The sequence below is a fragment of the Sturnira hondurensis genome, unplaced genomic scaffold, assembly GCF_014824575.4.
Source record: "Sturnira hondurensis isolate 20B ecotype Veracruz unplaced genomic scaffold, ASM1482457v3 Scaffold0004525, whole genome shotgun sequence".
Lineage (NCBI taxonomy): Eukaryota > Metazoa > Chordata > Mammalia > Chiroptera > Phyllostomidae > Sturnira > Sturnira hondurensis.
The window spans coordinates 59409-84339 of NW_028077156.1; the positions used below are offsets into that span (position 1 = coordinate 59409).

A 24931-nucleotide genomic window follows, 5' to 3' on the forward strand; every position below is an offset into this window, starting at 1 on the left:
TTCACTACTAGTCTTCAAAATCATATCCCAAGACACATGTGCAGGCACATGTGAGGCTTATCCACTACATTAGTTTCTTTCAATCAGGATGCAGGGTTTTCCTTGCCACCAAATGGTGAATGCTCTAACTAGCCAGAAGGTGGTATATCTCAGTGGTAAGAGTGCAGGTGATGTAGCTCAGTGGTAGAGCAGAGAGCCAGCCTGGACCTGAGTTCAAAGGTCTAGTCATTGCCTGGGCAAGTAATTGTAAATCTCCATTTTTTTTTACATTAATGAAATGGTGGCACTAATGGTAACCTACCTCACAAGGCTGCTGTAAAGAATCTGTGAGATAATGTGGGCAATACCTAAGATAAATCATATAAAATCTATAACTTCAACCAGTTTGGAATCTAGTGGAAAAGTCATTGAATGGACAAGGACTCACCCCTGCAAAATGTGGTAAATACATAAAAGACCTTGTGCTCTAAGCTCAAGGGCTAAAGGAACATGGGGCAAGAAACGATTGAGCTGGAGTGAAAGCTGACAAAATTCACGTCTTCCAGTTGGTCCAGGGCCTCAGGATGCAAGCCCCTGCCTTCAGCACGTGCACAGGTGTCAAGGTATGGAATGAGGTCTGCTAGGCAGACCTCATTTATGGGTAGGAAGAGGGTCAGGAACAGCCACAGCTGCTGTACGGTTGGGAGCTGATAGCTTTTTTAAAAACAGGACCCTTCACTGATCATTTGCATTCTTCATTTCTTTTTGAAAACACGTGTCTACAACCAGAAGGCCGTCTAGTTTCCCTGATTCCCGGTGCCCTGGTCTTTACACCACATGGATGGTATCGACCTCCTCTGTGTCCTCCCAAGGCAGTTTTGCAGAAGGTGATCCCCGACAGAGCCATCCCTTCAAGTCCGTCTTTGTACCCACTGCCATCGTCAACCCCGTGAGGAGCACAGCTGGCCTGGGGACGGCAGGACAGGGCTCTCTTCGGAAAGGGCGAAACAGCATGAGAAAGAGTAAGTGGTGGCAGAGAGGTACGTGCCTAGAGCTAAGTGATGGGGGACCTGACCCCGGTGTGAAGGATTTATTATGATTCCCAAATACTGAGTTGTTTTATTGGATGACACCTGACCCACTCAAGGTCACTGCCCTCCAGTCACTTTCTACATGCATGTTGATTGACTGGAATGATTGAAGCCCTGAGTACCATCATGTAATTAGCACACAGCCAGGGTGGATGTTGGCTCTTATTAAGATGGAACAACCAAAGCACTTGCTGGATCAGTGCTTCTCAAACTATGTTCCAGGGAACCCCTCAGGGGGTGCCAAAAGGGTAGTAAGGGGGGAAGGAAGAAAAAAAGGTTAAAAAGTCAATGCTAAGAGCCCTTGAATCCCACTTTGTTATTTAACTAATACACACATGGGTAAAAAAATGGAATTATATTATACAAAAGTAAGTTTTATCATATCCTTAACTTCCAGTCTCAAGTTCCCTCCATGTACATACTCACTGCACTGTTCTGCACCTTGTTTTTATTTTTACCTACATAGCAACCATCTGCATGCATGGCAGTAATACAAATCTTTCCTCTTAAAAGCTATGCTTTTATCTACATAAGACTTAATTTTCAGGGATTTTTAAAGTGTTTGAAACCCACTGTTCCACAAACAGCAAGGTTTAGTATTGATGTATATATCTCTCTAGAAGAAGACAATGATCCATGCAACGTAAACTTGATTCATTCTGCATCCTCTGATTTAAAAAAAAAATTCAATGTGAAAATGTACTGTCTAGTCAGAGCAAGAGACTACCACGTTGGACAATATCCACACAGGAGGATGCCCTAGGAAATTCAGTATCTTGGGCCCACCTGCTCCCAGTGCAGTCATCTGATCACCAGCTGGACCTTAGGGCTACTCCTCTTGCTTCTCAATTCTACTCAACAGTCCTCCCTCCTTTTCCTTCCAGTACCTGCCTCCACCTTATCCTCACCACCAAACACCACCCCGCTTCCCACAACACATACACAGAATAACTGATCCCAGCCCAACAGCCTTGGGCAAGTTACTGTTCTCTACATTCTTCAGTTTTCTCATTTGGAATGTGAAATGGAAATAAAAACTGTAACATCTTCATCAGGGTCATTGTATGGATTTCATAAAAAATCTACATAAGACTGATGGCACAGTGCCTGGCCTGTTAATAAGCTCTTGAGAAATATTAGCTATTTTATAGTATTATTATTTTATCAATATTATCACTGCTACTGCCACCAAGCAGATCACCGAAGGGCATGCTTATTGATTTTAGAGAGAGGGGAAGGGGAAGAGAGAGAAAGGGAGGGAGAGAAACATCAGTGTGAGAAAGAAACATCAGTTGGTTGCCTCCTGTTTGTGCCCTCACCACAGACCAAACCTGCAATTTTAGATTATGCCTTGACCAGGTATCAAACCTATGACCTTTCAGTTTACTAAATGACATTCCAACCAACTGAGCTACACCAGCCAAGGCTAAGCATATCCTGTGCTCCATGAAGGGCATGAGCTCACTTAGAGTCAGCCTAGACCACTTGTGAACGTAAGCACTGCACCCTACTGGCAAGGGCTCACATTTCCTTTCATAGGCTCTCTCCCCACCTTTGCCTGCATCTTGATTAGCTTGGAGCTTTGACTGTTTGCATTGAATGCACATGTAATAAGAAAATATTAGCTCTCTTGGAAATTAAGAACCAGCACAATAAATAGATGAGGCATAAAACCAATTTTTCACATGTTTCCAGGCACCTGAGACCATGTCTGCCTGGTGCTGCTCTGACTTTCCCAGATCTCGAAGGGGCTTTCTCTCTCTCCCTTTTCGCAAGGTGAGGCTGGTCAAGCTATCAATCTCCCCAATGCAACAAGAAATGACAGCTGAATTGACTGGTTGCACCTCACAGGGCTGACAGTGGAAAAATAAATGTCTACATGGAAAGGTCAGGCTTTCAGCAATGGCAGCTGGCTGGCTTGCAGCAGCTGAGAGGCCATGTGCAGTGAGCATCTGCTTTTCAAGCTCACATCCAGCTGGATGAAGAGTCACAACACAGGACATGGCCTTGGCATGGGCCCTCTATGCCAGACACAAGTGACTGACTCACATACATATCCAGAGGGTATCACAAACGCCTACCCTCCCTTAATGGATGCCCCCTGTGGCTCTCTAATACTGGGGACCCTTTGGGAACAGTAGCCATGGTGCTTCTCAGGGGCACCTCTCCCACCTTCCCCATAGTACAGTGGTCACCTGATTCTTCCCCAAATACCCACAGGACATATTCCAAAACAGATGGGGGCTCTTGTCTCCAGAGGGTCTAAGGGGAAGGAATGGCTTCCTTTTACTGAGGGGGGACTGTCTCAGTTAACAAAACAAAACAAAACAAAAATAAAGCTTAGGGGAGGAGCAAAACCAAACTCCTGGACCTTGCTTTTTTAGAGTGTGCTACTCTTTATCCACAAATAATGATAGTTAACAAATATGGGCCATTTATTAGGTCCCAGGCACTGTCCTAATGCTTTGCATACATGATAATATGTAATAAAATGTAATCCTCACATCAGCCCTAGGAGGTGCTGTTATTAGCTCCTGTTTGAGGTTCAGGGAGGTAAGGTGACTGACTTGTCTCATGCTCCCTGGGAAAAGATCTGATCCCAGAGTCTGTGTCACAGGACTTTGTAAGGCTCATCCACACATAGCCCCAAATCCGGAGTAACCTTTCAAAATTGGCTTCTACCTCATGTCACTTCTGTCTAGCACACAATCTCTCTCTCTTTTTTAAATCTCCACTCAAGGATATGTTTTTTATTGATTTGAGAGAGAGAGAGAGACATCTATCAACTGCCTCCCACATGTACCCTGACCCAGTACTGACCCAACACAACCTAGGTATATTCCCTGACCAGTAATCAAACCTGCAACCTTTTGGTTTATGGGATGTCGCTCCAACCAATTGAGCCACCTGGACAAGACACACACACACACACACACACACACACACACACACACTCAATATCCCATTCCCCCTTCCTCTCTGAATCCCCCAACCCACCACCATATATCTAAAGCTTTTGTCCCCTCCTCCCCTCCCTCTCTCCCTCCCTCTCATCTGTCTCAGTTAACTCTCTCTTGTGCTTCTCAGTTTCTCTTCTCTGTTTCTTTCATTCTCTGGCTTTTGTGTCCCTTTTGGTCTGCATGTCTATGCTGCTCACTGTGAAGCTGACTCTAGGGCTGTCTTCTTCACTTTCCTTCTTAAAGGTCTGGAGGGGAAAAGTAGGAGTGTGTGTGTGACAGAGAGAGAGAGTGGAAGTGACTTACCTTCCAGCACCTGCCCCCCAACATTCATCTAGCTACTTACTTGCTGCCTTACTTGCTGCCAAACCAGCATCAGCAAACAGCACTAAAAAAAGAATAAGGTCACCTTTGAAAGACCCTGAGAGAATGTGCATGCAGTCAGACAGAGAAAAAGCACTTACCAGTGACTATTCTGGGATATCAGGGCACATTGCTCACCCAGCCCCACCCCAGCCTGTGGCAGGCCCCCACCTTGGTGCTGATAGCTCTGTCATGTGATTCCCAGATGGCTCCCTACAGAGACCCATCCAGTCAGGAATCCCCACCCTTGTGGTGGGCTCCCTCAGACGCAGTCCCACCATGGTCGTACGGCCTCAGCAGTTCCAGTTCCATCAGCCACAGATGGTCGCCTCTGCACCTTTGGCGGAGATGGGACCCAAACCTGTTCCCACGGGGGAGCCTGCCCTCACATGTGTCAGCAGGGGCAGTGACACCAGGATCCACTCGGCAGCCAGCTCCATCATCATGGAAGGCAAGGAAATCCCCATCAAGAGTGAGCCTCCACCCAAACCACCTGCATCTGCCCCACCGTCGATCCTGGTGAAACCAGAGAATTCCAGAAATGGCAGCGAAAAGGTAAGAGGGAGGTGACCTTCAGGGGGCATGACTCTTCAGACCTCTGCCACCGCAGCCCAATGTCCCAGCTCCTGAGATTTTTGTTGTAGTAGACAAGGAATCAAAATGACAGCCTCAAAAGACCCTCACACACAACCCCCTCCACATCTTCATATCTCGCCAGATACATTGCCCAGTCTCCTATTACGCTTCCCAAATACTTCATGCATTCTTCTTTCGAGGCCCATGGTGGCCTGGAAGAAACATGGCTTTGCCGTCAGACAAATTTGGATTTGAATTCCAGCTCTGCTTCTTGCTAGCTGATGACTTTGGCCAAAACACTTCACCTTCCTGAGACTTTTTTTTTTGGCCTAATCTGTAAAATGATAGTAAGAATATTAATAGTCTCTGAGGGTTGCATTGGAGTTTAAGTGAGAAAAGATGTGTACAGCACTTACAGAGGGCTTGGTACATAATTATTCATGGTGTAGAAGAGGCAACTGAGACAGAATTGAAGTGACATATGAAGGTAACAGTGAATTATGACAATTCTAACAACTGTCATTGTGACCTCTGTGCAGAGGTCAGATCTGTTGACTTCTACTTCAGGCCTTTTCTCGTGAGTAGACATAAGAGATTGTTAAATGCTTACGTTCTCGGTAATATCCCTCCTTGAGGCAGGAGGGATGTTGGATGGAGGAGGTGATGTTAAGAAATTAGCTGATGCTTATCTTTTAGTTTAGTGAACATCACATCACCACTACCCACTCCGCCTTAAATGGAAAGGCGATGTGATTTCCTGCTCTCTTGCACACTTACTGAATGCTAATGACCAGGTAGACACTGTTCTGAGTACCTCCCATGTTCTGTCTCATTTAAGCCTCACAACAAACCTCTGAAGTAGGTGTTATTATTGTCATCCTCATTTAATGAGGAAGCAGAGGCTTAAAGAGTTAAAGTACATTACCCAAGGCACACAGGTGACACCCAGTGTGTCTAGATTCGAGTCCAAATCTAATACAAAACTCATGCCCTTGAGGCTCAGCTGTAAGCTTGTAGGGAAAGGCATTTGGGAAAAGTTAGCACTGACATAGAAACATCAGGAGTTTTCTTTTCTTGAATTATAGTTTTCAAATAATTCGAAACTTTTCAGGCCCCAGTTGCTCATTCTCACAGGCTGTTAGAGACAGCCTTCAAGCTGTACACATTCAGTAAATACACAGACCTCTGCTATACATGGTGAACGTCAAAAGTTTGAAGAAACTTGGATTCTCTGTGGGGGACACCAGGATCAAATTCATAGGAAAGAATCATTCCTAAGCAATACTACTGCACACCTTCTTGTGCCTTAAGAGAGAGACTGATGAAAGATAGCAGCCAAGGGCACCAGGGAGGTAGATGACAAGCTAGGAAAGGTGGAAGGAAGGAGCTAGGAGAGGCTTGCGCAAACAGAGCCATATCTCCCATTCAAAGAGAGAGAGAACAGCTAATCACCTCTAGCCAGTTGTTGCCAAAATGGGGATCAGGCCCAGAGTGCCAGATCTCTGATTTTTTTTTAAATCATCACCCAAAGATATGTTTTTTTGATTTTTAAAAAGATTTTATTTATTTATCTTTAGAGGGGAAGGGAAGGAGAGAAGAAGAGAAATATCAATGTATGGTTCCTCTCAGGAGTCCCCTGCTGGGAACTGGCCTGCAACCTAGGCATGTGCCCTGACTGGGAATGATTTTTTTTTAAGAGCGAGAAACATTGATGTGAGAGAGAAACCTCAATCAGTTGCCTATCATACACACCACAACCAGGATTAAACCTGCAACCTAGGCATTTGCACTGGCCGGGAATTGAACCTGTGACCTTTCGGTTTACAGGATGATGCTCCAACCAAATGAGCCACCTGACTAGGGCCAGATCTCTGATTTTTTAAGAGATGTATGAAAGACTGATTTTAATATGCAATCTCCCAGTTTTTATGTGTTGGCAACTAAAACTCTCCAACATTTCCCAGACTAAACTCAGCCAGCAGGAGTCCAGTTTGCCAACTGCTCTGAGGACTTGTCAGGCCAGTCTGCAGGCTCTCTGCACAGACTCTGCAGGGGAGGCCTCAGGGAGTGGAAGCTTTGAGATGGGCCTTTGTGGTAAATGGAAAAGAGAGAGAAAAGGTGAACTTATCAATTTCTACACTAGATCCTACCCTCTTGCCTCAGGCCCTTTCTCAGGTAGGCCTAGCAGATTTCTTCTAGATACTTTCTAATTGATCTTCATTTCTCAATTTAAATAGTTCTGCCTCTAGGAAGCCTTCCTTGACTGCCTCCCCCCCCCACACTTCAGCTTTAGCCCCATACTATTCTGCATTTGATGTCTATAACTGCCCCCTTCATGGCACTTGTTATTCTAATTGTCTTTTTGTCAAGGACAGTTTTATTCACTCTTGGACTTGCAGCTCCTAACAGGGTGCATGATGCATAGTGACACAAATATTTCCTGAATGAACATGTGCATGAGGCCTTCAGGTAGGGTACAGTATGGAGAGACAGACTGAACCAAGTCTCAGGGGACAGTAGCACATCTGCCACCTCACCTGTGTTTCTTTGCTCTTCTTTCTCTTGCAGCAAGTCAAAACCGTGAGATTTCAGAATTATAGCCCTCCTCCCAGCAAACACAGCACCTCTGGGAAGCCTGACCAGCCAGCCACCCTTAAGGGATCCCCGCCAGAAGCTACTCCCCTGGGCCCGGACATGACTATCCTATTTGCCCACCGAAGCGGCTGCCATTCAGGACAGCAGATGGACTCCCGGCGGAAGTCAGCCTTTGGCAAGACCATGGCCCCAGCATCCTCTGCCTCAGCCACACAGACCGTGTTTCCCAGCAAATGAGTCAACAGGTGGCTCTTCCTAGACCCCAAAGAGGTGAATTGCATTTAAATACAGTCTGCCTCCACTGAGGGTGTGCTGCCATTCTTTGGGTACTGGAGCCTGGGCCCTTGTTCTGCCCACTTTTACCTCCCGAAAAGGAAAGATGAGAGCAGGGATTCCTGCCCTGGGTGGGAGGAGAGATGGGGTGGCTTTCCAAAATAATGACCTGACGTGGCAAGGCCCACTGCTTGGACCAAGGAGTGGAAGAACATCCTGCCTACCCTGCTCCCAGCCTGGATTACATGGCCTCTTGTCTCGTGCACAATTTCTATGGTGTCCTGAACAGGGGCTTCATCCAGGGGTGCCCCCAGGGTGGGAATGTTGGCATTCCTCCTTTGACCTCATCACCATGTTCTCAACAAGCATTAGAATGGCTCTGCCCCGTTCTGGGGCCTGTGCAGTGGCCACCAGTAGCCACCATAGTTGGTCCCTCCAAAGAGTCCCAATCCTGGTGGCAGAAGGAGACTTTCAGGGAAGGATGTGAGATGAATGCTTTGAATACCCTGAAACCCTCTAAAACCAGAGGCCTTGCTCCAAACAAGAATGTCAGAGAGGAAGCTGAGTACCGAGTATCCAAAGACCATCACACTCTAAGCTTTTCAGTCCATTCTCCCACATTTAATCTTACATGTGAGGGAAGCAGGAGCCACTTGGCTGTGGTGTGTCCCTGTGTGGGGATTTGTAAGGGGGTTGGGTTCAGATAGATGCCCTGTCTGCATTGCAATGTTCTTTACTTCCTCTCTCTTGGGGCAGACTAGCTGTTTCACCAATTGAAGGACAAGACAGCAGTGTCAGTGAGTAGATGCCAGTCCACGGCTGGGGTGGGGGGACTTCCTATAGGAAAGCTGCCCTCACAGGGACTGGACAGAGGAGGCTGGAGAGGAAGAGGAGAAGGACAAGGGCAGGTGGGGAAAATACAGGAGAGACAGACAGCAGGGAGGTGATTGGGGAAAAAAAGCATCAGGAAAGAAGATCAAAAAGGAGAAATTGGCCTTGACATTTCTAACAGGGTGGGGGTGGTGGTAGGGTGGCAAGGAAAAAGGACAGAGTCTGCAAAACTAGGTGACCCCACCAAGAAAGGGCAGCAGTGAGCAGGACCACCCAGACAGAGCTTTCTAAACAGGGGTGAGAGGGCATCCCAGCGAGCTGAGGTAACACTGCGAGACAACCCATTCATTCTCATTAAACTTAATTGCTGTGATCTCACATTTACTGCATGCCCATAAATGTGGACACTTCAATGCATAAATGCCATTTGCTGCTAAGGCTGGCTGGATACCATTTTAAAAAGACAGGTCTGATTAAAACTTTCCACTTCTTGAAGAATTTTCAGTTCTTCAAAACCCCAGGTCTTAAAGACATACATATTTTACATACCCACCCACACACTTGACAAAGAGAATTGTCCACAGCTTTTTCCAGGCCTTAATAAGACAGAAACAAAACCACAATGCGGCCAAGGAACAGTGCACATATGTCAGACCTTTGTCTGACCCATGTCTGAGCCACAAAATCTTCATGGCAGACTCCAGACCTCACTGAGCTGAATAATCCAAGGCACAAGGACATGAGACATGGTATGATTTGTCAAAATATAAGTTTCTGTGCCTCATCTTTACCCAGAAAAAGCACGCTTGATAAGTTTAGCAACCTGTTCTACACCCAGAGTGGCAGGTGTATAACAGTAGCAGTGGATACGGCTAATTTTTAACCATTGGGGCTGATGAACAGGTTGTTTGGGTATGGTGAGACATGATCCATGCCTTCCAGATGAAACAGAATATTCTTCCCATTATCCACTATCTCTGTAGAGTTACCTCTTTAAGAGCTGTAAACAACCCCAGAGGCTGACCACCCCCACCCATCCCACCTCTTCACTCACATCCAGCATCAAACGAAATCCCATCTCTGTGGAGTCTTATCAGGACTCAAAAGGGGAAGAAAGTGTTATTTACAAGGAGATGTTGAACTCACTGGTGCCTCCAATCATGTATCCTGCCAATAGGTTTCAGACATTGCCTACGCACCAGGCACCACAATGATTTCCACCATAACTTTGTAAGGCAGGAATAACTGTCCCCATTACAGAGCTGAGTATACTGAGGCCTGAAAAGTAGCCATAGATAGCAGCAGAGCAAGTTTGATCACTGCTCACACCCCTGAGTTCAAGTTACCTCACTTCAAAGCCCACCTTGGGGACTATGCTGTAGGAATCCAGGATGCTGACACCGAGGTGCACAGAGGTGGCCTAGTGCTGGAGTTACAAATGGAAATTCTGCTGCACAGAGACTGGGTGCAAGTCCTCATTTACCCTCTCATAGCCATGTGACGTTGGGCAACTTACTTAACCTCTCTGAGCCTTCCTTTCTTAAATACAATAGAAAATAGTGCCAACCTCACTGGGCTTTTGTGAGTATTACCTAAGATGATATATTGTAAGGTAACTTAAACCATCCTGGCACAGAGTGAACACCTAAGAAAGGTTAAACTTCAATATTTTAAGGAAGTGAGCCATTGAAATTCCAGGTGAGAAAGTCTAAAGTCAGGGCATGCCCAGGGCTGTGGATGTTAAAAGGAAACCAATGTTCCTAGTTGTGGAAGTCATAGCACAATCAAAGCCACAGGTGGCAATCACAAGGCCCATGGGCCGAATCTGACTCTCCACCTCGTTTTATCCGCCCAGCACCTTGTTTCTACCCAGCAGCAGTTCTGAGCTCCTTGCCCCTAGTTAAGGAGTAGTTACATTTACACAGTCCTAAAATCACATTTGGCCCTTTGAAGGCAACTGCGAGGCTGATGTGGCCCTTGGTGAAAATAACTTTGACACCCCTGATTCTAAGCTGAGTATTGGAGGACAATTAAGAGTTAAATAGAGAAAGGGGTAGAAGAAAGGGTGTCCCAAAGAGAGGAGGAACCACTGAGTGATTCGGTTTAAATGGAGGGATCCAGACAAGCTCTCTTAGAAATGTTCCACAAACATCCGTTCCACAAAGGAGTGGAACATTCCAGGGATCCCAGGAAGAACCCTAGGACCTCACATCTGAAGCCAAATACTCCATCCTGTAGAGCCCTATCCCCACCAGCTGAGACTCAGAGCCCCAGGTAGGGTGTCCCTTCACCCTGTGATCATACCTGGCACCTCAGGGCTCAGAAAGCTGCTGAGGGTGGGCTCTGATGTGGGCAGGTAGGGGGACATCTGCAATGTGAAGGAGGGTACAACCAGCTGAGGGCAGACTCTAGGTCCATAGTGGAGGAAAAGCATCATGACCCTCACTTAACGGTTTGTTGACAAGCTACACCCCCTCTACCTTTCACTATTCCATAGACAGGGCTTTTGGAGCCAGAAGAGTTTAAAGCAATGCCCTACCTGTGACTCGGTGAGATGCAAGACACAATATGTGGCTCACTGATTTCTCTTGAACTTCTCCCAACTTCTCTTAAAAATTCAGAAGGTCTGTGCACACTAGGCCTGAGTGACATTGCTCAGCAATCCAGGGGAGGCTAGGCCAAGGTCAAGGCTGATTCAGTTAAATAGGTATGCCCAGGCTTCATTAAATTACATGGTCTGTACTAGAGACCATATTCCCCTAGAAACTTGTGTGCCTGACTTCATCTCTCAGAATCATCCCAAACACCTTGAAAGGTAGAGCTGGCTCCGTAGAGATCAGCTGATCCAGATCTTGGAAGTATAGTGGGCCTCACCTGGGCCCTAGAGCATGTGGTTTATAGTTTCAATGTGGGAACCCAGCATCTGTGTTTTTAACAAGCTCTCCAGTAATTCTCATATTTCATACCAGAGCTAACATTCAGCAGGAGTATGGCCACACTGGGTGTTAATATATTAAAACAGGCCCATACAAATAGGTAAATCTTGGTTGCTCTGAGCTCCCCAAGATCTCTCCCCATTCCTACACCCTGGCCCCTCCTCCAGGCCCTTCCCACCACTCTACCATCCTAGAGCTAAGGCCAGGTGCAGCTGAGGCCTCAGGTAATAAAGCCCTTCTTCATTCTGATTGGCTAGTGCCTACGCCATATGGGTTAATATCTTGATTGTTATTCTATTGTAAATAATAAGGCCCAAAGAGTCCCTCAGAGGCTGAGAACCCCAGCACTCTTCCCAACCCCCACCCTGCCACTGTCCAGCCCTTGACAATCACCTTCATCAGGCCCTTGGTTTAGGAAAGGAGCTGACTTGGAGGGTGGGCAGTTCTCTGTTGACCAGTCTACCTTTCTCAGCTGATATTTTCACAGCCATAAACAATGTTCTTCAGCTTCCCAGCTCCTCTGACATCAGTTTGGCAGGTATGGGAGTCGTTTGTTGCAATAAGATGAGCAAGCATCCATTCTCATCCTCTCACCCATCTAAGTCCACACCTGTGAGTGGCATAGCTTCCAGCCTGGGAAGAAGCAGCTGTGGGCAGACAGCATGGCCAAGGCCTACCAAGTATCTCCAGGCGGGAGATAGTGTTTAGCAAGCAGGGTTTTTCCAGAGCTGGCAGCTGCTGCTACTGATAATTCTCCTGTTTACATCTGAGAATAGAGACCCCCCCCATTCTTCCTTTGGTTGAGAGAAGGGAGTATATGTGCTTCCAAGAGCCCCTCAGGTGATAATGAAAGACAGTCACTTAGGGAATATGTTTGGCAGGCAGGACCAAATCAGAGGAGTTAATTCCAAAGATCCTTGCAGCAGGTTGAAGTCATTGAGAATCAATCTTGCCTGGATGTTTGCTTGAATTGCAGCAATGGTAAATGCTCAAGCTGTTTGCCAGGTCACAGTATTGTGTCCTAGATCAGAATAGAACAAAGTGTTCCCAGGAAGCCCTTCTGCCCACTGACCTACACTTTGACAAACAGAATGCAGCAGATTGACCTGTGCGCTGGCCTGCAGTGCCTGTGGCATCATGGATGAGATATGAGACAAATTCACATGGACTACCAAGTCCGGTGGAGGAAAAGGGACCACACAGCTACTCCCTCAAGGGAGGAGCACCTCAGAGCGGCTTGGCCACTCTCTCAAGGGAAGAGCTCGCTGACCCTTGCCTAGACAGGCTTTTATTGGGTTTAATTTTCACAGGAATACAGGTACAGCTTATTAATCATTGTCAGGCAGTAAGGATCAAATAGTAGATAGCATACAAAGAACTTTTAGGGCTTCTTCTGAGTCAGGGTCTATCAGCTAAAAGGCTACAAAACTTTGGCAAACAAACTCACTTCCTGCTTGGGCCTTTATCATTTTAACTAAGAGCATTCTTAGCAAAGCAGGCTTCACAGGATTTTACATATCCTTTCTCAGGCCTGATCACCCGGGGAGCCCACACTTTCCAGCGCAGGGCTGCACCACCCTCTATCATTGTTTCAGGCTTAAGTCAGGCAGAGGAGGCAGATAGCCAAGGAATTAGGAGAAATGAGGACTCAGACTTCATCAAAGCTGAGGGGTGAGGGTCCATCACCCCCTTTCTCCATGGTCCTCCAAGTCCTTCCCTGGGGCCTTCATGTGATCATGCCTGTCTTAGGTTGTTCCCCCCTTAGGGAATCTTACTCGTCATTGGCTAACTGATCAAGCATTGGGTGCCAGTTATTAAAAAAGGAGAAGAAGCTTTCCTGCCAGGGAGCTAACACTGGGTGTTAATATATTAAAACAGGCCCATACAAATAGGTAAATCTTGGTTGCTCTGAGCTCCCCAAGATCTCTCCCCAGGATCTCTCCCTGGGAAGCTTTGTCTCCTTAGTGGCTTATGGTCCGAAGGTCACTCATTCAGCCTTAGCCATGGCGGTGGGGAGGGGTTACAACTCCTGAAACCAGGCAGCGCAGCTCCCAACAGCAGAGATGGGATCAAAGATAAAGGGGATGGGGCATGAAGGAACATTACAGATCCATCCTTCATCCACCCACCCACCCATCCATCGACCCACCCACCCATCCATCCCACAACAGTTATCCATCACCCATGCTGGACCAGGCTCTGTGAGAAGCAATGGGAAGACAGTGGCTAACAAGATAGATGAAATACATGTGGACTTCAATGAGTGTGGTTTCTCATTAATTTTTTCTGCATTTGAGGATTCCTTTCTGCTCTTCACCCTTTTTAATTAAACATCATATATATTTATATAATTATATAGGATCATAAAATAAACAACTATACACCTAACACCTCATCATCAATACCATTGAAGCCTGCTGTGTGTTTCTCGCCCTTTCTACTCCTCCTCACCACTTTCATCCCAACTAGCATCCTAAACTCCATGCTTACCACTCTCTTATAAGTTTCCCTTATGGATACCATAGGGGATCTTCAGTGCAGCCCAAAGTGGTACTAGGCACACACTAGTCAAAGCAAGTATTGCTACCTGAGGTCTTAGATACCCCTCCTAAATATCCAAACTCCCATCTGGTTTCCATCACTGGGATTCTGAGCCTTTGATTCATTGCTGGGACTTGAGATTTTGCTGTACCAGCAGGTCTGGTTTTGGTGAGTTCTAGTTTAGAGGGATTTTTACAGGAATTCTTCCAAGTACAGCTGTTTGGGGAAATCTTGCTGTTCCTGAATAGAGAAAATGTGGGTTGGGGCTGTGCCCAGATAGTTTGAGTACAGGGTGTTTCTGGCAGCTCTCCTCTGAGCCTTGCCTGGCACCTCTGGGTAGCTGATTGCAGAAACCAGAAGCAACTCCTCAGAATCTGCAGCTCAAACATATCTTGCTATTGCCGCTGCTGCTGCTGCTGCTGCTGCTGGACCTGCTGCTACTGACAAAGTCTCATAAGAATGTTGTGAAATATGCAGAGAAAATCTTTTTGTCTACAGACTACAGATCGAAAAACTGAGACTGAGAAGGTGTCAATGCCTTGCTTAGGGTCACAGGAGTAGTATGAGATGAAAAGGAGACTTAAAAAAAAAGTACCTCTAATCCTTCATTCACTAATAATTGCCACCATTGACTGAGCACCTACTATGTGCCAAGCACTTTACATGCATTACTCCATCAAATCTTACCAACCCACCAAATGAGAGGTATTGCTGTTATCCCATTGTAGAATAAGAATTAAGGCTCAGAGGCTTATAGACCCTTGGTACAAGTGACCAGTCCAAGGCAACAAGGACTAGAATCCAGGACTCTAAGCCCAAACTTTAATCTTATTTCAGCATGTCCCTCTTCTACAATGGCAACTATAAACAAATAACATTGTTGAGTTTGGAGAGGATGGACAAGTGGGCATGTAGTGCTGAGACCACAGGCATGAAGATGGAGATGGGGTTGGGAGGATGGTTTAACTCAGAGGGTCAAGTCCTCCAAGAAAACTACAAGGGTCTTGAAGGAGGGATGGGAAGGAAGGTAACAGAGTGTTCTATACAGAGAAATCCAAAAAGCAAATCTACCTCTGCTGCAAGGGCAGCCAGACACAGCAAAGCAAACTGAAAAAAGAACCAAGGCTTACAATGTGGTTCTGGATCATTGATGTCAAAACAATGAATATTGTGCATATTTTGCATTCCCTAGATCTCTTCCTCTTTATGAGTTCATTTTTGATTTTGCCTGTCCTCACTCTACATGATACAGAGCAGAAGAGGATACAATTTCCAAAATGACCCTGACTTTCATCCTCTCTGTAGAAACAAAAAGACCCAAGAGCTGGCATTTCCCAGTGTTCCATAATGGTATTTATCCAAAGTTCAAAGGCAATTGCTTTGGGGGGTAAATACATACCCACAAATGTGAGCTAATTATGCAAATAGGGTCACTGCTGGATGGGCAAGAGCTGTCGCCTGATAAAGGCTAAAGGGATGCCAGCCAAGACCCAGGGAAAATGGCAAAAGGCATCTGCAAAGGCCATTTTGTGTGTCCTCAGCTAATGGCATTAGAATCATTGCTAGCATGACCAACTGGCTTGATGAAGGCCATTTGCAGTGTCAGAGTTTGACTGCTATAAAGTTTGTGTCCTGGAGGCTAGAGCATCCTAATGTTCTTCCCAAAAAAACAACTCCCCGGACCATCCAAGAGGATGGTGAGAGCTATTTTCATTCCAGAGACCCTCACAAATAAGCAAAAGCAAGCTGGAATCAAAATACAAGGAAGCAGTGAAAATGCCTGGAGGACCAAAGAGAAATCGAATAAAGATCACCTTCAGAGCACTACATCCAGACGCCTTCTCACGTCCAGGCCCCCAGTTCCTTGGGGAGTGATGTTTCACCTCTCCGTCAAGGAGAGCTACAGAAGTGCATTACATGAACAGGACATGGCAGTCACAGCTCAACAGATAGCGCCAGCTTTCATGACAAGGAACAGAATAGTCAAGGGGAGATACTGTTTGGAAGGGAAGGCTAATTTTAGATATCAGAACCACATTTTTCACAAACTCCATTTGCACATTCTATTTAGGAGCTGAATTCTTTTTTAAGCTTAAGTTGTTTTTAGAGGTTGGCCAGTTTGACAGCTTAGCCCTTCATCATGCAGACCTCCATGAGGATTAGATTTGAAAGCATCAGTCAACAAGGATTTGGGTAGTAGCTAAGTTCCCAACCCATCAGAGCTTTACAAGATATGGAGGAGCAACATAAGCTAGGATAATTGGGTTTCAGACCCAGTCATTTGGGGTTTTGTCCCAGCTTTGTCTGCAGCTCTATTTTCTTTGGCAAATGACTAAAGAAATTTGGAAAAGTCATAACACCTCCCTAAACCTGTTTTCTGTAAAATGAAGATAAGAATCTCCACCACATACTTCTTGGCAGGATTAAATGGGATCATGCATGTACAGCTCTGATTGTGGTACTGGGTGTGTTGCATGTTCATTGAGTGATAGCTATTACCAATAAATAGATATGGAGGCACAATTCAAAAATAGAGAGTGTAATAAAGAGCTCTATCATGCAGCAGAAGTGAGAGAGTGGAGCCACAGGAGGTTTTGGTTGTCAGGGGAGCTTCACTGAGGAGAAAAATGTTCTGAAAGATGATAGGTAGCATGGAGAAATGTTATGTAGAGAGAAAAGCACCTGGGTTCTGGAACAATATGTTCCTGAATTCAAATCCTGGCCCCACCATTTCTTGGCTGTGTGACCTTGGACCAAGTTAACTAACGTCTCTGAGAATTTCTTTCCTCATCAGAAGAATGGAAACAATAGTAGGCACTTCACAGGGGTGTTGGGAAGATCATGGGAGATAGGTAGACCAGATGCCCATGAGCAGAAGAGACCCTAGAATTGGTTGGTGTTGAAGGAGTTTGTAGGTATGACAAAGACTTGAACCCAGGTAAGCAAGAGAAATGCTAACTACAAGAACAGAATCTTAGTAGCTGCCATTCATTAGATGTATACTAAGTGCCAAGTACTGAGGTAATCCACAGAGGGACAGTTACAGGGTGGTCAAGAGCCAGTGAGTCAGGTGACTGAATTCTTCCTCATGTCACCATGGGCAAGTCATTTAACCTCCCCAACCTTTAGTTCCCTTGCTTGTAAAATGCAGGTACTAATTGTGTTTTCCTTGAGTGCTTTGGTGGGGATCAAATGAGATCATGTTCACAAAGTCACTAGCACAGTGCTCAGCATATAGAAAACGCTCTGTGCTCTGGCTAGTATGGCTCAGCGAATTGAGCCCCAGCCTGAAAACCAAAGGGTCACTAGTTTGACTCCGAGTCAGGGCACATGCCTGGGTTGTGGGCTGGGTCCCTGTTTGGGGGTGTGCAAGAGGCAACTACACACTGAGGTTACTTTCCCTCTCCTTCTACCTCCCTTCCTCTCTCTCTAAAAATAAATAAAATCTTTTTTACAAAAGAAATGCTCTGTAAGGTTAGTTATCATTATTATTTTTATGCATTTTCTCCTTTGATCCTCACAACAACCCCATCAGTTAAGTGTTATTGTCCCTGATATAAATAGATCAAGCAGCTGCAGCTCAGAGAACCAATTGCTTGTCTGAGGTCACCGTGAGGAAGCAGTGGGGCCTGCTCTGGAATCTCAGCTTCTTTGTGCTCCTCACCTTTCAGATAAGCTGGTGAATGACAGGGTTATCAACCAGGGTTGAGGCAACGTGATGGTTATTGTTCAATGTATCTTATGCCATAACCCTCATCTGTCTTTCCTTTATGGTTGTCCCCACCATGGCCTCACCTCCTTGCCTGTTGAAGATTTCCAGTTTAGGGATCTCTGCGACCCTGGATGCAGCCTGTGAGCACATTGGTGCTTCCCCTCTTGGGGACTTGCAGCTCCACAAGGTTGGCGACAGGTTTATGATTTGCAAATAGGCCTGACACAAACAGGTTTCCAGCTGGTTTCAGAAACAACCCCTCCTTCTTGGTGACAATTAACAAAAATTAAATGTCCCTAGAACCATTTGTAATTCAGAAAATGCATGCGCTGATTAGTCAAGCCACTGCTGGACATGTCATTATGACCAAGGGCCTCCTGGCCAACGTCCTACCTCTCACTTCATCTCTAATTAAAGTAGCAGAATGTTTTCTTCCTGGGTAGAAATCAATGTCACTTTATTTCACAAATACTGATTGAGCATCTATTGTGTGCCAGCTTTTGTTCCATGTGGTTGGGGTATCTCAGTGAGCAATGAAAGGAAGGTCCCTGCCTTTGTGAAAGAGGGTAAACGGTAGACAATTAAACACACAGAATTATTTCTATATGACAAATGTCACAAAGAAAACAAGGTGATGGGACCCAGAATGGCTGAGTGGTGTGAGCTACATTAGGTAGGGTCACCAGGAAAGGTTTCTCCAAGGAGGTGACTTTTGAACCAAGATTTGAAAACTAGGAAGGAACCAGACAGTGTGGCAAGGTGAACAGGAAAAAGCTCAACATGTCAAAGAAATTCATTTATTAATCAAACATTTTTATCATCCAATAAATACATGTTGCATGAATAAGTAGTAGATGGATGAATCCTCTTTTTGCTGCCAGGAAGGGCCTTCTTAAAATGAATGAACTTGTGGGTGATGTCACAAGCATTTTGCTCCAGTTCCATTCCCATCTCTAAAACAAGGGGCCTGGCTCGGGCGCTAGCTTTCCAGGACTGCAGGATCTCACCTTCTTCCAAAGCAATTGGCCCTCACAGCTCTATAAAGCAATGCCCTCACAGCCAGTAAAAGCAATCTATCATTTTTTCCGCAGTCAAACTGGTTGTTTGGAATTACATAGACATGAAATGTCACCTTGTTTGTTATTATTAGGATATATTTATTCAATTTGCATGTCACTTATTCATTCAAAAATACTTATTATTAGTTGCTAGCTATGAGTCTCTCTCCTCCTCCTCCTCCTCCTCCTCCTCCTTCTCTTTCTTCCTACCCTACCCCTCTCCCTCTCTTCCCCCCACCTTTCTCTGGCGCAGAAGATTCCAGGCTATAGAACTGGAACACCTCAGTTGTATTTCAAGTGTGACTCACTCTGTGACTTTGGGCAAGTCACTTCACCAATTTGAGTCTCAATTTTCTCATCCATAAAATGGGATTTAAAAATAAAGGCCATCCCACGACAGCAATATAAAGTAAATATTGAAACAGCATTATCCTCATTTTGTAGGTTAGGATATAAAATTTTAAGAACTCAATTCAGGGAACTGAAACTTAGATTTTTTTAAATATATTTTTTTATTATGCCATTACAGTTGTCCCATTCCCCCCTTCCTTCCCCTCCACCCTGCACACCCCTCCCCCCACATTCCATGTGTTCATTAGTTCATGCCCATGTGTCCCAAGTTCTTTAGCTTCTACATTTCCCACACTACTCTTGCCCTCCCTCTGTCTATTTTCTCCCCACCGTCTAGGCTGCTTATTCTCTGTACCTTCTCCCCCTCTCTCCTCCTCCCACTCCCCTGTTGCTAACCCTCCATGTGATCATTTCTGTGGCTCGGCTCCTGAAACTTACATTTTTAAGACAAAAGAAATTCTAGTAATGGGTATGACAGTGAGCCACTTCAATAATCCATATCCACCTAGAGGGTTTTCCATTAAGATAATTAAGAAGCAGGATCAAAATAATTAGACTTCAAGATGTCTTTTAATTCATAATAATACTTGTGAGCCAACAATTATAGACCCTTGGTATGTGCCACACACTGTCTATGCTCTTAACTTACATTAACTGATTTAAAAATCTCAACCACAACCATACAAAGTCAATATTGTTGCTATCCCCATAATACAGATAGGGAAACTAAGGCCTAGAACAATTAAATAATTTCCTCAGGGTCACACAGTTAAGAATTGGAGTTTGGGAATAAAATCAGTCAATCTGACTCAAGTCTGCACCACTAACTACTTGCCACCTCATTTAAGATGGGATGGAGAGCTTTCCTGCAGACATCCGAATTTTCTGTTTCCAATAGACTTGTCTTCGGAGTGCTCAGTAAACAAAGAATTATTACCTGCCTAATCCTAAAGCCCCTGGCCAGTAGACCCAGCACTACTAACAAGGGCTGCTACTCAGCACTGCGCAATACCAGCCATAAGTAAATTCACCCACTGATGGGATTTTTGGGGGCCCATTAAAATGTCAGTCGATCTTAGATTTGAAGTTCTTTCTACATCATTTAGCACAACCTGGAAGGTCAGATTCATGTGCAGCCAGCCTTCCTGTGGCAGTTACTTCCTTATTACTTCCCTGACTCTGCATTCACCCAGAAATGCTACATCATAATAAATGTAGTTAAAAGAGCAGAGAAAGCGCACACTACTCCCTGGGATCTAGATGCAGTAATCTCACATAATCTTGCCTTCTCCCTCCAAGGGACATTATTCCAGCTGCTAAAGCCAGGCCTGATCCACAGTTCAAAGCCACCACTTCTGGGCCCATTGCAATTTTAATGGGCTGACCGATCTCCAAAGGCATGTACCCAGTATCAGCACTGGCACCAGCTTAGGCACAGGGAAGAGAAGCAGGCTACGTCTAACACAGGCGCCTTCCCTTTTAAGGACTCAAAGTCATGAATAGCGGTGTGAAACTCCTGTCCACGTTTGGTGATGTTCAGTGAAGACAGCATAGCTCCAAATCCTATGTAACTTCTTGACGTGGGGGGATGCAGAAGGCAGCCTAATAATCACAGACTTTGTGTTCATGCCTGCTTCTCCCACTGAATGTAAAGCAGCCACCTGGTGCCTCTGCCAGCTCTTGCTTGCTGTCATGCTGAGTGGGACACAGCAGCCAATGAGTCAGTGCCATGGGCACTTGCAAGCTCTGAGAGCATGGAGGAGCTCAGTTTTGATTCCAAATGCAGCTGCCTGCTTGAAGGTTCAGGGCTCTTCCAGTACCCCTTTTTCTGGAGCCATGGATCACAATGCTGCCTTTGGAGACTGGGGGTTCAGGTAAGGCTCCCTAAACTGATATCTCCCATAAATGTGGCCAGCAAGATCTCACCATTCAACCCAGCCAAGAATGAATCTGTGATCATCACTCAAGGTTCCCCAAAGAGAAAACTGGCCTGTTAAATCAGCAAGAGCCCTTGGTGAGAAAAGGAATCAGGCTTCATGTGAAAGAAGTTGGGCAGGAGATGGAAAACTCCCTCTCCTACTCATTTCCTGGTTTACTGGGAATATATGGGAACTCACTTGTGGAAAAACTCTTAGGCTGAGTCTTTTAGATGGCAAGTCTTTCTAAATGTTACTAGACCAATTTTCCGTCATTTTAGGTTTCTCCTGTCCTGATTCAGCATGGTCACGTGGGGCTTTATTTACACCCAAAAGGGCCAAGAACCAAGCACCAGCAGCAAAGTCATAGGGAACAGTCAACTCCAGCCACTCAAACTACTCGAGCCCTCACCTGGACTTGTGCACCCAAGGTGTTGGTTGCACCTGCTGTGACCAGGCTCGGCCTCCAAAAAAGGGGTCAGGGTCCAGACAGGAAGGGGAGGACATTTATCACATTATCTGAGGGATGATAGAGATGCAAGTTGAGTTTGGTAATCAAAATAGAATATTTGAGGCCTCAGAGCAAACCTGGGGGCTTATGGATTTTAACTTTTATATTTTTGAAAGAATTTCAGACTTATGAAAATGTTGCTTAAAATAGTACAAAGAAGTCCTGTATACCCTTCAGCTAGGCTCCCTAGATATGAACATTTTACTGTTTTGATTCTCTCTTTCTTATATAGGTATATAAGAATTTTAAAGAAGTAGGGACTTCCCAGGATGCATTTACACACAAGAGATTCTGAAATTCTTTTTCCCCTTCACAGACCCTGCCTTGGTAATCTTCCCAGGAGGAGCTAGCAACAACTGGGATATTGACAAGAAAAAGTGACCAGATTGGATGGAAACTACTCAGTGGAGAGTTTATGGACGCTATGATGTTGCTTGGACATCAGGGATGGTGTATGGATACCAATAGGCTGGCCTCCAAGACAGAAGGATAATAGGAGAAAGAACTAACATGTCTCCACCCACAATGGGTAGTGAGCCAGGATAGAGAAATGCAAGTATGTCATGTGTTGTTTCAGGTTACTTCATTCTTTTGTCAAAGCCAAACTTGATCTTGCCAATTTCTCATACCTTGCAACCTAACTGACACATGAATGACTGGACATCAAATGCCTTTCAGCTCTATGCCTGGGCCTATCCCTCCAGCTCAGAATTAGAGCAGTGCAGGAGAGAGCAGTATGCTCTCTGGGCTGTTCACAGGCCAATGTGCCTTCAGTGTCCCTATCCTTTGCCCCCTCCCCTGCCCGACTCCCAACGCAGCATCCTATTCCCTCTGTCACATCTTCATCCTTTTCCATCCCAATTCCACTCTGTCACCTCCCACCCCACACTAACACCTTCAGATCCAGAGGGCTTCTGTTAGAACATCCTGGTCAAGGAAACAAGGACTTGGTACCTAAAGGATCTCAGATAAGAAAAATCCACAATGTTATAAGAAAGATGGCACAGACTGCAATGCTGACAGAGAGGCCATTTCATGTCTAAAGATATAAAAATGCACTATTTTTTATCCAGAAATAAGTCATCTTAAAGGACAAGTCATCAGTAGATAGTCTACCCCTGTTTTTTTTTTTAAAAAGAAACTGTATAGTTTTAAATTATCTGTGCTAACACAGATGAATGCAACTCACAAGTACCCTGAGACTCTTTGAACCATACATTTTGATATTCTCTGCTAACTCAAGGCATCCATAAGGATTTCATTTTTAAAAACACATGTGCCCTGATCACCAAAGACAATGACAAGAATGCAGCATCATTTGGGTCTGCTGCTTGTTTTCAAATTCAAGATAATAATTTAGCAGTGAAGCATTCTCAGGCTTTCATCAGGCCTGCTTGTAAGCAAGAGCACCATCAGCCAAACTTTGAGCAGAGTAAGGACTGAATTTTGTGGTTACAGAAATGTTTTTCTTCTACATGAAGCCAGCACCCATCCCTTCATGAGATGAACAACTTAGAATTTTTAACCACACCCCTCTTTAGGTTAACCTTAGAGGAATGTGATAATAAGCAACAAAAGGCCCCAAAGTATTGGCTTTACCTGCCAAGTGGTCCATGAGAAAGCAGGAGGTACAGGAGACCACAGAAAGGATAATTCAGTGATGACATCTTCTCACACATGGTTAATGACAATGCTGCCAATTGTCAGTCATCCTTTTTCTCTGAACTGCTGGGACTAAAATATTGTTTTTATTTCCTCTGAGACAAACTCAGGTTTGCTTGACTCCTCATTAGCCTCAGCAGCAATGAATATAGAGATGCTGCCTTCAGATCCTGAAATCTACTTGTTGCTACCATGTTGCCTTCCAGCGCACTATACATAGGTTTCAATGGCTTCATTTTTTTCCAGGGTAAAGTCATTGAATGTCAGAGTTGGAAGGAATTTTATTTTAATTTATGATATATGGACAGGTTAAGCAAAGGCAAGCCATCCACATGAAAGCAAGTTTTACTAACTGCGGGAGACAACATAACTTCTAATCCCCAGAAACCAGGACACCATCCTGGCTAATCACAGCCATCTTTGAGCCCTCTTGCTCAGGCTTTCTTTTCACACTGACTCCCACCTCATATTTAAAGCAACTGGAAACCACCTCTCTTGGTTTTTCACTTTCTGGTTTTGAAGTGTCTGGGAAATTTCCAGGGTTTATGGTGGAAGGTTTCGTGGAGAATTAGCTTTTCCTCAGAACCTGCTTAACCAACCAACCAAATATTTTCTTAAAAACACAAAATGAAGACTGATTTCTTCCCAGCCAAACCCAGAAGGTTAAGAAAAGTCCCCTCGTTTCCTCAAGTTTTCATCTCTGGACTGTCAGTTGCAACATATAGTTTCCAAATGGTCATAGGTCAAAAGGTGATGTTGGTAGTGGAGGTGGCAGTGGGGAGGAGGGCAAAGATGAGTTATAATGATCAGAATGAGGTCAGCCCAGAAGTTTACCCCCAGAATAGTGTGCTAACCATGAAGTGTGAGTTTCGTCTTCTGGGATTGTTGCTTATTACTGCATGTTGGGGCAGGGGGAAGAGTGTGTTGTTTAGGGACAGAAAAAAAAAGGGGAAAGAGAAAATTAAAGGGGAGAAAAATTCCCCCCTGATTGGAAATATAAGCAAAAAAGCTATAGACTCTTCTTGTGTCTTTGCTTGTTTTATTCTTTAAGTATGATGTTTTTAATAGACCAAAAGAGAATCTTTGTGAGGAAATATGTGTGCAAATACTGCTTATAAAAAGAGTATAATATGTTAGTCATTATGGACTATTGTATAAATAAATCTTAGATATATAAAATATACAAACATATAAAAATTCATTTTATAGGGTAGTGGATGCTTAAGGACTTCCAAGCTTTTCATATATTTGTTCCAAAAAATAGAGAGTTCCAGGCCTGTCAGCTTATTTCCTAGAATATGCCCCTGTAGAGCCAAGAATTTTGCTGGGGTTTGTTTGTTGGGTTTCTGGTATTGCAATTTGTCATGTGTATGAGTTACTTTACAATGTCTGTTGTTGCATGTGTGTTGGTGTTGTTTGCCCATGTGGAATCATGAGAGATCCTTGTCACACACTGCATCTTGGAAAACCAAATGAAACTTTCTAGTGAAAAGAAAAGCACAGCCCTGGCTGGTGTAGCTCAGTGAATTGAGCACAGGCCTGTGAACCAGTGGATCACGGTTCAATTCCCAGTCAGGGC

General features: G+C 44.9%; 1 protein-coding gene across 1 annotated transcript in view; it reads left to right on the forward strand.

The window, feature by feature from the left end:
- SH3RF2 (SH3 domain containing ring finger 2) overlaps positions 1–23962 on the forward strand; it is a gene marked incomplete at its 5' end in the record, with an annotated part of 80967 nt that extends 57005 nt beyond the window's left edge. The window contains 4 exons of the mRNA XM_037045925.1: positions 769–1001; positions 4596–4945; positions 7535–7831; positions 22007–23962. Of these exons, the coding sequence (XP_036901820.1) occupies positions 769–1001; positions 4596–4945; positions 7535–7798 (847 nt within the window). The remainder of the gene's footprint in view (positions 1–768; positions 1002–4595; positions 4946–7534; positions 7832–22006) is intronic.
- Between the last annotated feature and the right edge of the window lie 969 nt (positions 23963–24931).